Source organism: Camelina sativa, chromosome 4, assembly GCF_000633955.1.
Source record: "Camelina sativa cultivar DH55 chromosome 4, Cs, whole genome shotgun sequence".
NCBI lineage: Eukaryota > Viridiplantae > Streptophyta > Magnoliopsida > Brassicales > Brassicaceae > Camelina > Camelina sativa.
In genome coordinates, this window is record NC_025688.1 from 9,244,128 (window position 1) to 9,260,546 (window position 16,419).

Below are 16,419 nucleotides of genomic sequence, written 5' to 3' on the forward strand. Positions count from 1 at the left end.
CTTAAACTTATCAGTTCCTTGTTACACGGAAGAAATTTAAGAAAATTTTGACAAAAACCAAAACAAGACTTCATAATATTTTATATTTTTTTCTAACAAATCCCAAATTTTCATTGTTGTTGAAAACTGGAAGATGGATTTGCTACCATCAAGATGTAAGATTCACATGACAACGACGTTAAAATGGATCATTACAATGATGACGTTGACGACGATGATGATGCGAAAAGGAGAATCAACGAGATTGGATATGGAATCAGGTATCCACAAATGTATCTCCGATGATATCAAATTTAATTACATGACGGTTGGAACTTATTCCATCGTCAATCCAAACGAAGGTCAACATCTTCCGCCTTCTCACAAACTCTTTGTCACTGTAAGCACTAACTATGAATCGAGAGGATTATAATCTATGATTCATTTGATGGAGAAATCACGTTTGATGTATATAAATATATGTATGTATATCTAGGTGACGTCCCCAAAAGGGAAAACCCATCATCACGCAGAGAATGTAGAGTCTNTACATGATGAGAGGACAGACGGTGTGAGTTTTGCTGTTCAAACAGCCTCTCGGCCTCCTCGTAGTTTTGTCAAAAACAGAGGTTCTTCTGTCACCTGTTCAGACTGTGGTCGAATTGGGCATCTTGCTGAAAACTGTTTTCAGCGTATTGGCTATCCACATTGGTGTCTGGATAAGACCAAGCTTAAGAGTGGGAATAATTTCTCCAAAGGAAATTCATCGAGTAATGTCACGGGTCGTGGTCCTCATACTGCTGCCATCGGATCAATGCAAAGCAAAGGCTTGGATGCTGCTCATGTTAATCACGTCGCTGCATCAACCAGTGGTTTCACTTCTGGTTTTGGTCTTAACACTTCTACTTTGCCTGTGCAACAAGCACCTCTAACTGCTGCAGATCGTGTTGGTATTAGTGGTCTTACTAACGATCAATGGAAGCTTTTAGTTCATATGCTTGAAGAACGAAAAGTTCCTCCTACTAAGCGGCTATCTGGTAAGTTTTTCATTGAATCTTGGATAATTCATACTGGTGCATCTAACCATATGACAGGAACACTTGAGTTTTTGTTTGATATCTGTGATATGGCACCGGTCTTAATTAAACTACCGGATGGTCGTTTCACCACCGCTACTAAACATGGTCGTGTTTCATTTGGCACCAAACTGAATCTTTAAGAAGTCTATTTTGTTGATGGACTTCAGTGTCATCTCATTTCAGTCTCACAGCTCACTCGTGATAGAGGTTGTGTTTTGCAAATTACTGACCGGCTTTGTGTTGTTCAGGACCGCATTACCAAGATGCTGATTGGAGTCGGTGAACAACAAAATGGGCTGTATTTCTTTAGAGGCTTGGACGTTGCAGCAGCTTACAAGGCCCACTCGGTGTCTGTTGATGTCTGGTATTGTCGGTTGGGTCATCCATCTTCTACAGCCATGGAAATGTTGCAGTTTTCTGATTTAAGTAGTCATAGTGGTTTTGATTCTCAAAGTTGTGACATTTGTATTAAAGCAAAACAAACACATGATTCTTTTCCTTTGAGTAATAATAAGACGAGTTTCCCATTTGAACTCATACATTGTGATCTTTGGGGTCCTTACCGGACGACTGCCCTTTGTGGGTCTCAGTATTTTCTTACTATTCTTGATGACTACTCTCATGCTGTATGGATTTATCTTCTTCCTTCTAAGAGTGATGCTCCCCGCCATTTTAAGAATTTTCTTAAATTAGTTGAGACACAATTTTCGGCTCATGTGAAAACAGTTCGCAGTGACAATGGTTCTGAATTTGTATGTCTTTCCGATTTCTTTACGGAAAAAAGGATTATTCATGAGACATCCTGTGTCGGGACTCCTCAGCAAAACGGTTGTGTTGAACGCAATATTTTTAATGTCGCTAGAGCTCTAATGTTTCATGCACATCTTCCACTCAAATTTTGAGGCTATTGTGCTCTCACAGCTGGCTATCTCATAAATCGTACTCCGACACATTTGCTTAACGGCAAAACTCCCTTTGAGCTGATTTATAAACATCCGCCTCCAATGACACATATTCGCGTTTTCGGATGTTTGTGTTATGTTCATAACCATAAACGTGGTGGTGATAAATTTGCTATTCGTAGTTCGAAATCAGTTTTTCTTGGTTACCCTTTTGGTAAAAAGGGTTGGAGCGTTTACAATCTCGAGACAGGGGTTGTCTCTGTATCACGTGATGTAATTTTCAATGAAATGGAGTTTCCTTTTGTTGTGTCTCCTTCGTTACCCGTCCTGGCATCTGCAGACACACCTCCTCATGTTGTTCTTGATGATGAATTTTTACCAGTAACTCCGTCTTCGTCTACAGCTGGTTTGCCAGTTCCCATTTTGACACCGAACGATCTGGTTTCTAAGACTCGCGATTTGCCTACTCTGAATCCTCCCTCGCTTCCTCAGTCGACATTGGATACCTCATCTTCTGACTCAGTCGATTCACAACTCGACAGTGTGTCTTCTTCGTCTCCAGGGCTACCCGAGCTGTTAGGCAGAGGTCATCGAAAGAAATTGCCCTCTGTGCTTCTTAAAGACTATGTTGTTCCTCCTCTTAATAGTTCTTCTCTTGTTTTATCCTTTGTTGTTGTACCTGCCCCAGTCCTATCAGCTCCTTCGGAATCTCTGGTTGTTGTAACTGCCTCTTCTCAGTCGCTTGCAGGTGGTAAGCGCAAAAAGAAATCTCCAACTACGTTGGCTGATTATGCTTTCACCGTTCTCGCCAACCCCTATCCATCGGCTACTCCTTATCCCATGGATAATTACTTGTCGAGTGCAAGTTTTTCCGAGAACTATCAAGCATTTCTTTTTGCAATTACGGCTGGAACTGAACCAAAATCTTTCAAAGAGGCGGTTTTAGATGAAAATTGGCGGTTTGCTATAAAAGATGAGATAACTGCTTGTGAGGATACAGGAACATGGACCCCTGACGATTTTTCCCCGGGGAAGAAAGCTCTTGGTTGTATGTGGGTCTTTCGTCTCAAGTTTAATGCCGATGGTACTCTTCAAAGGTACAAGGCGCAGCTTGTAGTTCTTGGCAATCATCAAACTGAGGGTCTTGACTATAACGAAACTTTTGCTCCTGTTGCTAAAATTGTCACGGTTCGTATTTTCTTCAACAAGTGGCATCTTTGAATTGGGAGGTTCATCAAATGGATGTTCATAATGCTTTTCTTCATGGTGATCTTGATGAAGAGGTTTATATGAAATTTCCACCAGGTTTTCAGTCCAGTAATCCCAATAAGGTACTTCGTCTGCGAAAATCTCTTTATGGTCTCAAACAAGCTCCACGATGTTGGTATGCCAAACTGAGTCAAGCGTTGGAGACTTATGGTTTTCAGCAAAATGATTCTGATCATTCCCTCTTTATATTCGGAAATAGGGTCACTCATCTTCATGTTCTCGTGTATGTAGATGACTTGATTATCAGGGGAAGCTCGATTCATGTTGTCAACAAGTTCAAAGCTTACTTAAGCTCCTGTTTTCACATGAAGGATCTCGGTGTGCTGAGTTATTTTCTGGGTATTGAGGTTGCGCGTAGTCCGTCAGGTATCTATTTATGTCAGCGGAAATATGCTCTTGATATTATTGCTGAAACCGGTCTAATGGGTGTCAAACATGTTTCATTTCCGCTGGAACAGAACCATCGTCTTGATTGGGTTAAAGGTGAAACTCTCGTTGGTTCTGAAGCAACTCGTTATCGCCGCTTGGTGGGCAGGCTGATTTATCTAGGTGTCACTCAACCTGAGCTATCTTATGCTATTCACATTCTCTCTCAGTTTATGGCTGCTCCCAAACCGGCTCTTTTGACCGCTGCTCTACGTGTTGTTTGCTATTTAAAAAATAGTCCGGGTCAAGGGATACTTCTTCGAGCGCATACTCTGTTGGTTCTTACTGCTTGGTGTGATGCTGATTGGGGTAAGTGTGCTCTCACTAGTCGCTCTCTCACCGGCTGGTTTGTTCAGCTTGGTGGTTCGCCCGTGTCTTGGATGACTAGTAAGCAAGATCGTGTTTCTCAACTGTTAGTGAGATTCTCTAGTTGCGTGGATTGCTTCCCGCTCTTGGCATTGATTGTACTCCTCCCACGATTCTTCATTCAGATAGTTTATCTGCTATTAAACTTGCTGCAAATCCTGTGTTTCATGCTTGTACTAAGCATATTGTTCGTGATTGTCACTTTATCCGGGATGAACTCGTACGTAAGACGGTTGCTACGAAGCATGTTTCTTCTGCATCTCAGCTTGCTGATATCTTGACTAAAACGTTGGGACAAAAAGAGTTTGATTTTTTTTCTTGACAAGCTGGGTGTTTGTAATCTTCACACTCCAGCTTGAGGGAGGGGTGTTGGGCTGTATTATACTTGGACCTTGTTAGTCGGTTTAATAGATTGTATTAGGTTATATGAATATCTCTTGTACACATTTGTATATAAAGCGTGAGTGGTCGAACATAATAGACAAGAAACCCTTTTACAACTAGTAAGGCATCTTGACAAAAATATTTTTAAAGTATAACTTTTAAAACTCCAAATCGCAAATTTACTTTTCATTTTAACTTTTCGAATATCTTTAACTTTTTTATTCATTTATTTATTGAGTGGTTCCTTAACTTCATTACAGTATTTGGGTATATGGGTCGAACTAATTTTATTACCATATCTAAATCCACAAACAAAAATGTGAGAATATTTTTGCATTACTCGTCTATTACACAAAACTCGTGGACGAGGTTTTTTTGTAACCACAAGTGTAAAGTGATAGTCCCTTTGACCTTTTTTAGCAAACTAAACTTAAACTCATCAGTTCCTTGTTACACGGAACAAATGTAAGAAATTTTGACAAAAACCAAAACAAGACTTCATAATATTTTATTTTTTTTCTAACAAATCCCAAATTTTCATTGTTGTTGAAAACTGGAAGATGGATTTGCAACCATCAAGATGTAAGATTCACATGACAACGACGTTAAAATGGATCATTACAATGATGACGTTGACGACGATGATGATGCGGAAAGGAGAATCAACGAGATTGGATATGGAATCAGGTATCCACAAATGTATCTCCGATGATATCAAATTTAATTACATGACGGTTGGAACTTATTCCATCGTCAATCCAAACGAAGGTCAACATCTTCCGCCTTCTCACAAACTCTTTGTCACTGTAAGCACTAACTATGAATCGAGAGGATTATAATCTATGATTCATTTGATGGAGAAATCACGTTTGATGTATATAAATATATGTATGTATATCTAGGTGACGTCCCCAAAAGGGAAAACCCATCATCACGCAGAGAATGTAGAGTCTGGGAAGTTCGTGTTCACGGCAGATGAAACCGGGGATTACATGACGTGTTTTGTTGCTCCAGGTTATAGACCTGTGGCAAAATTCGCGGTTGATTTCGAGTGGAAAAGTGGCGTAGAGGCTAAAGATTGGACCACCATTGCCAAAAGAGGCCAAATCAACGTAACATAACAATATATATGTGTTTAAAACATAACTATAGTTTCTTCGTGTATAACTTATTGTTGTTAAGTTTATAATATGTTAATCTCCAGATGCTGGAGGTTGAGGTGAGGAAGTTACTTGACGTGACAGAAACTATACATGAAGAAATGTTTCAGCTCCGAGAGAGGTACATAGACAAGTCTATAAATGAGTAGTTTTTATTTTATTCCAATTAATATATATATGTAACATACCACTCAAACTGTTGCAAACTGGGTTGTGAGCTTGCATTTCGTCTGATGTAGACAGTAGACCAGTGAGATTGTTGAGAATTTCGATTAACAATGATGTAGTGATCATAAAAATGATAAGTCAGTTTGTTGTGGTTTATAATGTGTAATGTGAAACTGTGACAGGGAGCGTGAAATGCAAGAGTTGAACCGATCAACGAATTCAAGAATGGCGGCACTAAGTATATTGTCGTTGGCGGTTACGTTGTCCGTCGCCGGTTTACAACTATGGCACCTCAAGTCATTCTTGGAAAGGAAAAAGCTCCTATGATCAAAACATGTTGTTGCTTCTGTTTTATTATGTTTAAAAGATTTTGGTGATTTCGGTTTGGTTTCTTTTACTTACTAAACCAATTTATTTTCTTAATCTCGAATTTTGAGAAACTGAAAAAATTTGCATTTTGTTTTGTTAGACTAGAGTCCACCAATCTTGAGGTCTTTTATTCTGTTTGTTACATAATAGGCATGTGAAATTGATTTATTACAGTGTCTTTTAGTGTTAAAAAAATTAGGAGGATATAACATAAATACAAACCTAGCAGAGCAGAGTTTCTGATGAAGTTTAAGATTTAGTTCAATAAATGGTCATTCATCGTTTGAATGAAGAGATCTATAACCAAATAATGTTGAGATAAAACTTAAAAGATCCAACTTTCTCCATTAATGCTGAAAAATCTCCATGCAATCAAAACCGTTAAATGAATTTAAGCATAGCTCAGTAGGTGTTTTAGCTGACCACCCAAAATAAAGTATTTTCTCGGTAAATAAGCGCCGACAATATTTATTTGATATCAATATGATTGTGGTTCTTGTTTCAAAACAAGTCTGCTTGTGGTTTAAATTCTCTGTTCTCGATTTGGTTCTGTTTTGTATTACACACCAAAAAGGAGCCTTAGTCCTCTCACGCTAGGCATACCGCGGGTCGGGCCTATTTTATGCTCTGAATCATTGGTGTTGATGTCAGTCTCTTAGCAATTTTAAACACCATGGACAGATAAGGGCTGGTCCGGTAGATAACTTAACCCGTTACTTTGCAGGTGAAAGGGTCCTCAAGTAGGCCATATACGGGTCAGAAAGTGTAATAGGGGGATTCGTTAAACCAAACGACATCACTAGAAAAAAACACACTACACATATTTCATATGACTTGTTGAGGTCTTATCGAAGTTAGCACAAATGCGAAGCAAAAACAAAACAAGAATTAACATAAACGTAGAGAGAAGTGTGCTTAGTTACTTATTTTAGTAGTCATAGGAATGCAATCCAAATTCAAGAATGCCTTTTTAGTCATCGTCGTCACGATGGCCGTGGTGCTTATCCTTCTTCTTCTTCTTCTTGTCATCATCATAATCCTTATGGTCCTTCTTCTTCTTTTTGTCATCATCATAATCCTTATGGTCCTTCTTCTTCTTCTTATCATCATCATCATCATAAGAATGATCCTTCTTCTTCTTCTTCTCATCATCATCATGATAGTGCTTCTTCTTCTTCTTCTCATCATCATCATCATCATCATAGTTCTTCTTCTTCTTCTTCTCATCATCATCATCACCACCATAGTCTTTCTTCTTCTTCTTCTTCTCATCATAATCATCATCATGATGGTCCTTCTTGTAATGCTCCTTCTCCTTCTTCTTCTTGAACTCATCATCTTCAGAGATATTACCATCTTTCTTCTTATCCTTCTTCTTCTCCTTCTCCTTCCCACTCTGCCACCAACATTTCAAGAAACCATTTGTTTCAAACTCATCCAAACAAACCATTTTCACATACAATGAGATCTAGATGCAGAGTATATAAATTCTAATTTCAATTTCACAAACTCACATGTTTTTTGTGACCATCTTCATCACCATCCTTGTGACCTCCATGGCTAGGATTCATGTAACCAGTCTCAATCCTCCCACCATAGCCAGATCCATGCTCCGATTCAGTTTTCCGGCCATACTCAACCTCCGTTCTCCCTCCATAGCCGGAATCAGGTTTGCGACCATACTCAACCTCCGTCCTTCCGCCATATCCAGAATTAGGTTTCCGGCTAAAATCAGATCCACCGTNGTTAATCTCCAGATGCTGGAGGTTGAGGTGAGGAAGTTACTTGACGTGACAGAAACTATACATGAAGAAATGTTTCAGCTCCGAGAGAGGTACATAGCCAAGTCTATAAATGAGTAGTTTTTATTTTATTCCAATTAATATATATATGTAACATACCACTCAAACTGTTGCAAACTGGGTTGTGAGCTTGCATTTCGTCTGATGTAGACAGTAGACCAGTGAGATTGTTGAGAATTTCGATTAACAATGATGTAGTGATCATAAAAATGATAAGTCAGTTTGTTGTGGTTTATAATGTGTAATGTGAAACTGTGACAGGGAGCGTGAAATGCAAGAGTTGAACCGATCAACGAATTCAAGAATGGCGGCACTAAGTATATTGTCGTTGGCGGTTACGTTGTCCGTCGCCGGTTTACAACTATGGCACCTCAAGTCATTCTTGGAAAGGAAAAAGCTCCTATGATCAAAACATGTTGTTGCTTCTGTTTTATTATGTTTAAAAGATTTTGGTGATTTCGGTTTGGTTTCTTTTACTTACTAAACCAATTTATTTTCTTAATCTCGAATTTTGAGAAACTGAAAAAATTTGCATTTTGTTTTGTTAGACTAGAGTCCACCAATCTTGAGGTCTTTTATTCTGTTTGTTACATAATAGGCATGTGAAATTGATTTATTACAGTGTCTTTTAGTGTTAAAAAAATTAGGAGGATATAACATAAATACAAACCTAGCAGAGCAGAGTTTCTGATGAAGTTTAAGATTTAGTTCAATAAATGGTCATTCATCGTTTGAATGAAGAGATCTATAACCAAATAATGTTGAGATAAAACTTAAAAGATCCAACTTTCTCCATTAATGCTGAAAAATCTCCATGCAATCAAAACCGTTAAATGAATTTAAGCATAGCTCAGTAGGTGTTTTAGCTGACCACCCAAAATAAAGTATTTTCTCGGTAAATAAGCGCCGACAATATTTATTTGATATCAATATGATTGTGGTTCTTGTTTCAAAACAAGTCTGCTTGTGGTTTAAATTCTCTGTTCTCGATTTGGTTCTGTTTTGTATTACACACCAAAAAGGAGCCTTAGTCCTCTCACGCTAGGCATACCGCGGGTCGGGCCTATTTTATGCTCTGAATCATTGGTGTTGATGTCAGTCTCTTAGCAATTTTAAACACCATGGACAGATAAGGGCTGGTCCGGTAGATAACTTAACCCGTTACTTTGCAGGTGAAAGGGTCCTCAAGTAGGCCATATACGGGTCAGAAAGTGTAATAGGGGGATTCGTTAAACCAAACGACATCACTAGAAAAAAACACACTACACATATTTCATATGACTTGTTGAGGTCTTATCGAAGTTAGCACAAATGCGAAGCAAAAACAAAACAAGAATTAACATAAACGTAGAGAGAAGTGTGCTTAGTTACTTATTTTAGTAGTCATAGGAATGCAATCCAAATTCAAGAATGCCTTTTTAGTCATCGTCGTCACGATGGCCGTGGTGCTTATCCTTCTTCTTCTTCTTCTTGTCATCATCATAATCCTTATGGTCCTTCTTCTTCTTTTTGTCATCATCATAATCCTTATGGTCCTTCTTCTTCTTCTTATCATCATCATCATCATAAGAATGATCCTTCTTCTTCTTCTTCTCATCATCATCATGATAGTGCTTCTTCTTCTTCTTCTCATCATCATCATCATCATCATAGTTCTTCTTCTTCTTCTTCTCATCATCATCATCACCACCATAGTCTTTCTTCTTCTTCTTCTTCTCATCATAATCATCATCATGATGGTCCTTCTTGTAATGCTCCTTCTCCTTCTTCTTCTTGAACTCATCATCTTCAGAGATATTACCATCTTTCTTCTTATCCTTCTTCTTCTCCTTCTCCTTCCCACTCTGCCACCAACATTTCAAGAAACCATTTGTTTCAAACTCATCCAAACAAACCATTTTCACATACAATGAGATCTAGATGCAGAGTATATAAATTCTAATTTCAATTTCACAAACTCACATGTTTTTTGTGACCATCTTCATCACCATCCTTGTGACCTCCATGGCTAGGATTCATGTAACCAGTCTCAATCCTCCCACCATAGCCAGATCCATGCTCCGATTCAGTTTTCCGGCCATACTCAACCTCCGTTCTCCCTCCATAGCCGGAATCAGGTTTGCGACCATACTCAACCTCCGTCCTTCCGCCATATCCAGAATTAGGTTTCCGGCTAAAATCAGATCCACCGTGTCCGGGTCGGGAGTAGCTACTGTACTCGGTCTTAAGAGCTTGGTCTTCATAAGCAGGAGGATCGTGGTTTAGAGAAAAATTAGGTCGCTGATACTCGAACGCGTCGCCGGCGCGAGACGAGAGAGGGTAACAAGTCTCGTCGGACGGCGGAATCGAACGGCCGTACGTTACGGTGATGTCGTAGCCTCCACTATACGGCGTCGGATCGTAATCTGCGAAATCGTCGACGTCATCGTCGTCGTTGGTGTAATACGGCATCGTTTTTTTGTAGAGTTTCGTACTCACTCCTTCTCTTTGATTTTTTTTTTTTTTTTTGGATCTCTGAAACGAAAGGTTATGAGTATTTTTGGTTTCTCTCTGTTTACATGGCGACTACTACGTAGGTACGAAAAGTCAATGGATGCCACGTGGATATATCTTTATTTGTCTTAAGTCAAAGTATCTTTATTTATTGTCCTAAAAACACTGGTGCGATTGTGGTTAACAAACATTACATTATAGTTAAAATAAGATAATGGATGATTGGATGAAAAGGGAAGCAATTAAATAAATGATAACTAGAATAAAAGAGAGAAAATGAAAAGGTTTTTATCGTTTGTAGTTGATAAAAAAAATAATTGAGAGGATTTTAATATAAGGAGGTGTATATAACGCAGGGTGAATTAGGTGAGTAGCAAAAAAAAAATAACTAACAAATAATATAGGGGAATTGGGTTATATAACTCAAAAAATTACTATAATTTAAAAGAGGCAATTGACAAAAATAGCACACATTTAAGTTTTTGTTCCAAAACTAACATATATATTCAAATATTCTAAATTTAGCACAAATTTGTATATCATTAAAAATAATCTTGTTCTCTCATGAGATTGCAATAATGAGATTGAAAAACAAACCTTCGTCAAAATCATGAGATTGCAATAATCTTGTTCTCTCTCACTCCTCGCTCTCTGTCGATTCCAAATATTCCACCGGCGAACCCAATCGGATCGGTGAGCCATCAAGCCGAAGTTAGTGAAATCAGCAATTGTGTTCCCGATATTGAAGAGGAACCCAAGGATGAATCTAAGGACCAAAGAGATCTTCGAACTCTGGTTCAGAAAGAAGAGATAGCTCAAGCTTTCCAGGTCCAAATATGTATATCTCTAATTTTAATTTGAATAATTTAGTTAGTGTTGGATTTGGGGAATTTTCTGTTTTGTGACCTTCAACAACGATAAATCCCATAACGGGAGTGACGAAGGTTTGTTTTTTTGCTCCATTGTTTAGAACAGATCGATCGTATTTACCAAAACTTCTACTACCTTTTGTAAAAACAGTAAATTTGATTTTGAATGTAATTGGATGTTTCCTCTACCATGTCAATACAATATCTAGGATTATTTGTCTATTATTCATGATTTGTTTGTATCTTCTGGAAATTTAGGTTAGTTGATAACATATACAGGGGAAGCGTAGAGTTGAGTGGAGTCTAACATGAACAATTGGTCAAGTCATTTCTCTTTCAAGAAAATTAGAGTGGTGAGTTTTTTTTCTTGCTAATAAAACCAAAGCATCAGTAGTAGTGATTATATGATTTCATAGTATATGGATATGGAATTTCATGTTCAAGGTTGTGTACATTATACTTCCTTGTAGACACTAATCACTAGCTTCACTTCAATTTCCTCTTTTAGAGGAGTAGAAGTCTATTAAATGTAATAGAGAGAGTCATTTTCACCTTTTTGTGTTAGTAGGAAAAGTTGTGATTGTTACATGTTTGCTGTTTGTTGCTCTTGTATTGATCTGTTTCTTAGTCACATTTGAAGATTAAGGAACCATTGTTGCAAATTCATGAAAACTTTCCTGAAACTTATTCACTGATTTCAATTTTAATCACGGGAAATAGGGTTGAAGGTTTCTCTAAGCTAAATGATGTATCTACAAATGACACAAGATGCAAGTATGCTTTGGATATATGTNGAATTTAAGCATAGCTCAGTAGGTGTTTTAGCTGACCACCCAAAATAAAGTATTTTCTCGGTAAATAAGCGCCGACAATATTTATTTGATATCAATATGATTGTGGTTCTTGTTTCAAAACAAGTCTGCTTGTGGTTTAAATTCTCTGTTCTCGATTTGGTTCTGTTTTGTATTACACACCAAAAAGGAGCCTTAGTCCTCTCACGCTAGGCATACCGCGGGTCGGGCCTATTTTATGCTCTGAATCATTGGTGTTGATGTCAGTCTCTTAGCAATTTTAAACACCATGGACAGATAAGGGCTGGTCCGGTAGATAACTTAACCCGTTACTTTGCAGGTGAAAGGGTCCTCAAGTAGGCCATATACGGGTCAGAAAGTGTAATAGGGGGATTCGTTAAACCAAACGACATCACTAGAAAAAAACACACTACACATATTTCATATGACTTGTTGAGGTCTTATCGAAGTTAGCACAAATGCGAAGCAAAAACAAAACAAGAATTAACATAAACGTAGAGAGAAGTGTGCTTAGTTACTTATTTTAGTAGTCATAGGAATGCAATCCAAATTCAAGAATGCCTTTTTAGTCATCGTCGTCACGATGGCCGTGGTGCTTATCCTTCTTCTTCTTCTTCTTGTCATCATCATAATCCTTATGGTCCTTCTTCTTCTTTTTGTCATCATCATAATCCTTATGGTCCTTCTTCTTCTTCTTATCATCATCATCATCATAAGAATGATCCTTCTTCTTCTTCTTCTCATCATCATCATGATAGTGCTTCTTCTTCTTCTTCTCATCATCATCATCATCATCATAGTTCTTCTTCTTCTTCTTCTCATCATCATCATCACCACCATAGTCTTTCTTCTTCTTCTTCTTCTCATCATAATCATCATCATGATGGTCCTTCTTGTAATGCTCCTTCTCCTTCTTCTTCTTGAACTCATCATCTTCAGAGATATTACCATCTTTCTTCTTATCCTTCTTCTTCTCCTTCTCCTTCCCACTCTGCCACCAACATTTCAAGAAACCATTTGTTTCAAACTCATCCAAACAAACCATTTTCACATACAATGAGATCTAGATGCAGAGTATATAAATTCTAATTTCAATTTCACAAACTCACATGTTTTTTGTGACCATCTTCATCACCATCCTTGTGACCTCCATGGCTAGGATTCATGTAACCAGTCTCAATCCTCCCACCATAGCCAGATCCATGCTCCGATTCAGTTTTCCGGCCATACTCAACCTCCGTTCTCCCTCCATAGCCGGAATCAGGTTTGCGACCATACTCAACCTCCGTCCTTCCGCCATATCCAGAATTAGGTTTCCGGCTAAAATCAGATCCACCGTGTCCGGGTCGGGAGTAGCTACTGTACTCGGTCTTAAGAGCTTGGTCTTCATAAGCAGGAGGATCGTGGTTTAGAGAAAAATTAGGTCGCTGATACTCGAACGCGTCGCCGGCGCGAGACGAGAGAGGGTAACAAGTCTCGTCGGACGGCGGAATCGAACGGCCGTACGTTACGGTGATGTCGTAGCCTCCACTATACGGCGTCGGATCGTAATCTGCGAAATCGTCGACGTCATCGTCGTCGTTGGTGTAATACGGCATCGTTTTTTTGTAGAGTTTCGTACTCACTCCTTCTCTTTGATTTTTTTTTTTTTTTTTGGATCTCTGAAACGAAAGGTTATGAGTATTTTTGGTTTCTCTCTGTTTACATGGCGACTACTACGTAGGTACGAAAAGTCAATGGATGCCACGTGGATATATCTTTATTTGTCTTAAGTCAAAGTATCTTTATTTATTGTCCTAAAAACACTGGTGCGATTGTGGTTAACAAACATTACATTATAGTTAAAATAAGATAATGGATGATTGGATGAAAAGGGAAGCAATTAAATAAATGATAACTAGAATAAAAGAGAGAAAATGAAAAGGTTTTTATCGTTTGTAGTTGATAAAAAAAATAATTGAGAGGATTTTAATATAAGGAGGTGTATATAACGCAGGGTGAATTAGGTGAGTAGCAAAAAAAAAATAACTAACAAATAATATAGGGGAATTGGGTTATATAACTCAAAAAATTACTATAATTTAAAAGAGGCAATTGACAAAAATAGCACACATTTAAGTTTTTGTTCCAAAACTAACATATATATTCAAATATTCTAAATTTAGCACAAATTTGTATATCATTAAAAATAATCTTGTTCTCTCATGAGATTGCAATAATGAGATTGAAAAACAAACCTTCGTCAAAATCATGAGATTGCAATAATCTTGTTCTCTCTCACTCCTCGCTCTCTGTCGATTCCAAATATTCCACCGGCGAACCCAATCGGATCGGTGAGCCATCAAGCCGAAGTTAGTGAAATCAGCAATTGTGTTCCCGATATTGAAGAGGAACCCAAGGATGAATCTAAGGACCAAAGAGATCTTCGAACTCTGGTTCAGAAAGAAGAGATAGCTCAAGCTTTCCAGGTCCAAATATGTATATCTCTAATTTTAATTTGAATAATTTAGTTAGTGTTGGATTTGGGGAATTTTCTGTTTTGTGACCTTCAACAACGATAAATCCCATAACGGGAGTGACGAAGGTTTGTTTTTTTGCTCCATTGTTTAGAACAGATCGATCGTATTTACCAAAACTTCTACTACCTTTTGTAAAAACAGTAAATTTGATTTTGAATGTAATTGGATGTTTCCTCTACCATGTCAATACAATATCTAGGATTATTTGTCTATTATTCATGATTTGTTTGTATCTTCTGGAAATTTAGGTTAGTTGATAACATATACAGGGGAAGCGTAGAGTTGAGTGGAGTCTAACATGAACAATTGGTCAAGTCATTTCTCTTTCAAGAAAATTAGAGTGGTGAGTTTTTTTTCTTGCTAATAAAACCAAAGCATCAGTAGTAGTGATTATATGATTTCATAGTATATGGATATGGAATTTCATGTTCAAGGTTGTGTACATTATACTTCCTTGTAGACACTAATCACTAGCTTCACTTCAATTTCCTCTTTTAGAGGAGTAGAAGTCTATTAAATGTAATAGAGAGAGTCATTTTCACCTTTTTGTGTTAGTAGGAAAAGTTGTGATTGTTACATGTTTGCTGTTTGTTGCTCTTGTATTGATCTGTTTCTTAGTCACATTTGAAGATTAAGGAACCATTGTTGCAAATTCATGAAAACTTTCCTGAAACTTATTCACTGATTTCAATTTTAATCACGGGAAATAGGGTTGAAGGTTTCTCTAAGCTAAATGATGTATCTACAAATGACACAAGATGCAAGTATGCTTTGGATATATGTAGATGACATATTGTGTTCTTTTATCCAATTTTACTCTATGTTGTTTAGAAATATATAATGCTTGAGAAACTTTTTTAGATTTTTCGGTACTTGTATGATGTATAACATTCTCACATATATATATATATGTTAGCACTTTGGCTTAACTGTCACTGAACTTCATAAAAGATTATAGTAAATTCGGGAAGTATTATATGAAATTCAGGAAGTATTATATGAAATTCAGGAAGGATTACATTGAATTTCATGATGACTTTCATAAAAAAGTTTAGATTTTCAAACATCAGAATGTGCATNAGTCGGTTTAATAGATTGTATTAGGTTATATGAATATCTCTTGTACACATTTGTATATAAAGCGTGAGTGGTCGAACATAATAGACAAGAAACCCTTTTACAACTAGTAAGGCATCTTGACAAAAATATTTTTAAAGTATAACTTTTAAAACTCCAAATCGCAAATTTACTTTTCATTTTAACTTTTCGAATATCTTTAACTTTTTTATTCATTTATTTATTGAGTGGTTCCTTAACTTCATTACAGTATTTGGGTATATGGGTCGAACTAATTTTATTACCATATCTAAATCCACAAACAAAAATGTGAGAATATTTTTGCATTACTCGTCTATTACACAAAACTCGTGGACGAGGTTTTTTTGTAACCACAAGTGTAAAGTGATAGTCCCTTTGACCTTTTTTAGCAAACTAAACTTAAACTCATCAGTTCCTTGTTACACGGAACAAATGTAAGAAATTTTGACAAAAACCAAAACAAGACTTCATAATATTTTATTTTTTTTCTAACAAATCCCAAATTTTCATTGTTGTTGAAAACTGGAAGATGGATTTGCAACCATCAAGATGTAAGATTCACATGACAACGACGTTAAAATGGATCATTACAATGATGACGTTGACGACGATGATGATGCGGAAAGGAGAATCAACGAGATTGGATATGGAATCAGGTATCCACAAATGTATCTCCGATGATATCAAATTTAATTACATGACGGTTGGAACTTATTCCATCGTC

The 16,419-nt window shown here is 37.3% G+C and overlaps 3 protein-coding genes across 4 annotated transcripts; 1 reads left to right on the forward strand and 2 right to left on the reverse strand.

Annotated features, from left to right (window-relative positions):
- On the forward strand, nucleotides 134-6,101 carry LOC104780150 (transmembrane emp24 domain-containing protein p24delta11-like). Its single transcript, XM_019244378.1, has 4 exons — nucleotides 134-379; nucleotides 5,308-5,517; nucleotides 5,610-5,686; nucleotides 5,916-6,101. Exons 1-4 carry the CDS (start codon nucleotides 134-136, stop codon nucleotides 6,058-6,060), a joined length of 678 nt encoding a protein of 225 aa, XP_019099923.1. The 3' UTR covers nucleotides 6,061-6,101.
- Nucleotides 6,874-10,441, reverse strand: LOC104780151 (uncharacterized protein At5g39570-like). Of its 2 annotated transcripts, XM_010504629.2 has the most exons (3): nucleotides 10,088-10,441; nucleotides 7,617-7,837; nucleotides 6,874-7,498 (listed from the first exon to the last, which is right to left on the reverse strand). In XM_010504629.2, exons 1-3 carry the CDS (start codon nucleotides 10,353-10,355, stop codon nucleotides 7,073-7,075), a joined length of 915 nt encoding a protein of 304 aa, XP_010502931.1. In that variant the 5' UTR covers nucleotides 10,356-10,441; the 3' UTR covers nucleotides 6,874-7,072. The 2 variants fall into 2 exon arrangements, with proteins under 2 accessions (XP_010502931.1, XP_010502930.1); XM_010504628.2 differs by lacking the exons at nucleotides 6,874-7,498; nucleotides 7,617-7,837 and adding an exon at nucleotides 9,124-9,748 and having other exon boundaries at nucleotides 9,867-10,438.
- On the reverse strand, nucleotides 12,445-13,759 carry LOC104780152 (uncharacterized protein At5g39570-like). Its single transcript, XM_010504630.2, has 2 exons — nucleotides 13,188-13,759; nucleotides 12,445-13,069 (listed from the first exon to the last, which is right to left on the reverse strand). Exons 1-2 carry the CDS (start codon nucleotides 13,674-13,676, stop codon nucleotides 12,644-12,646), a joined length of 915 nt encoding a protein of 304 aa, XP_010502932.1. The 5' UTR covers nucleotides 13,677-13,759; the 3' UTR covers nucleotides 12,445-12,643.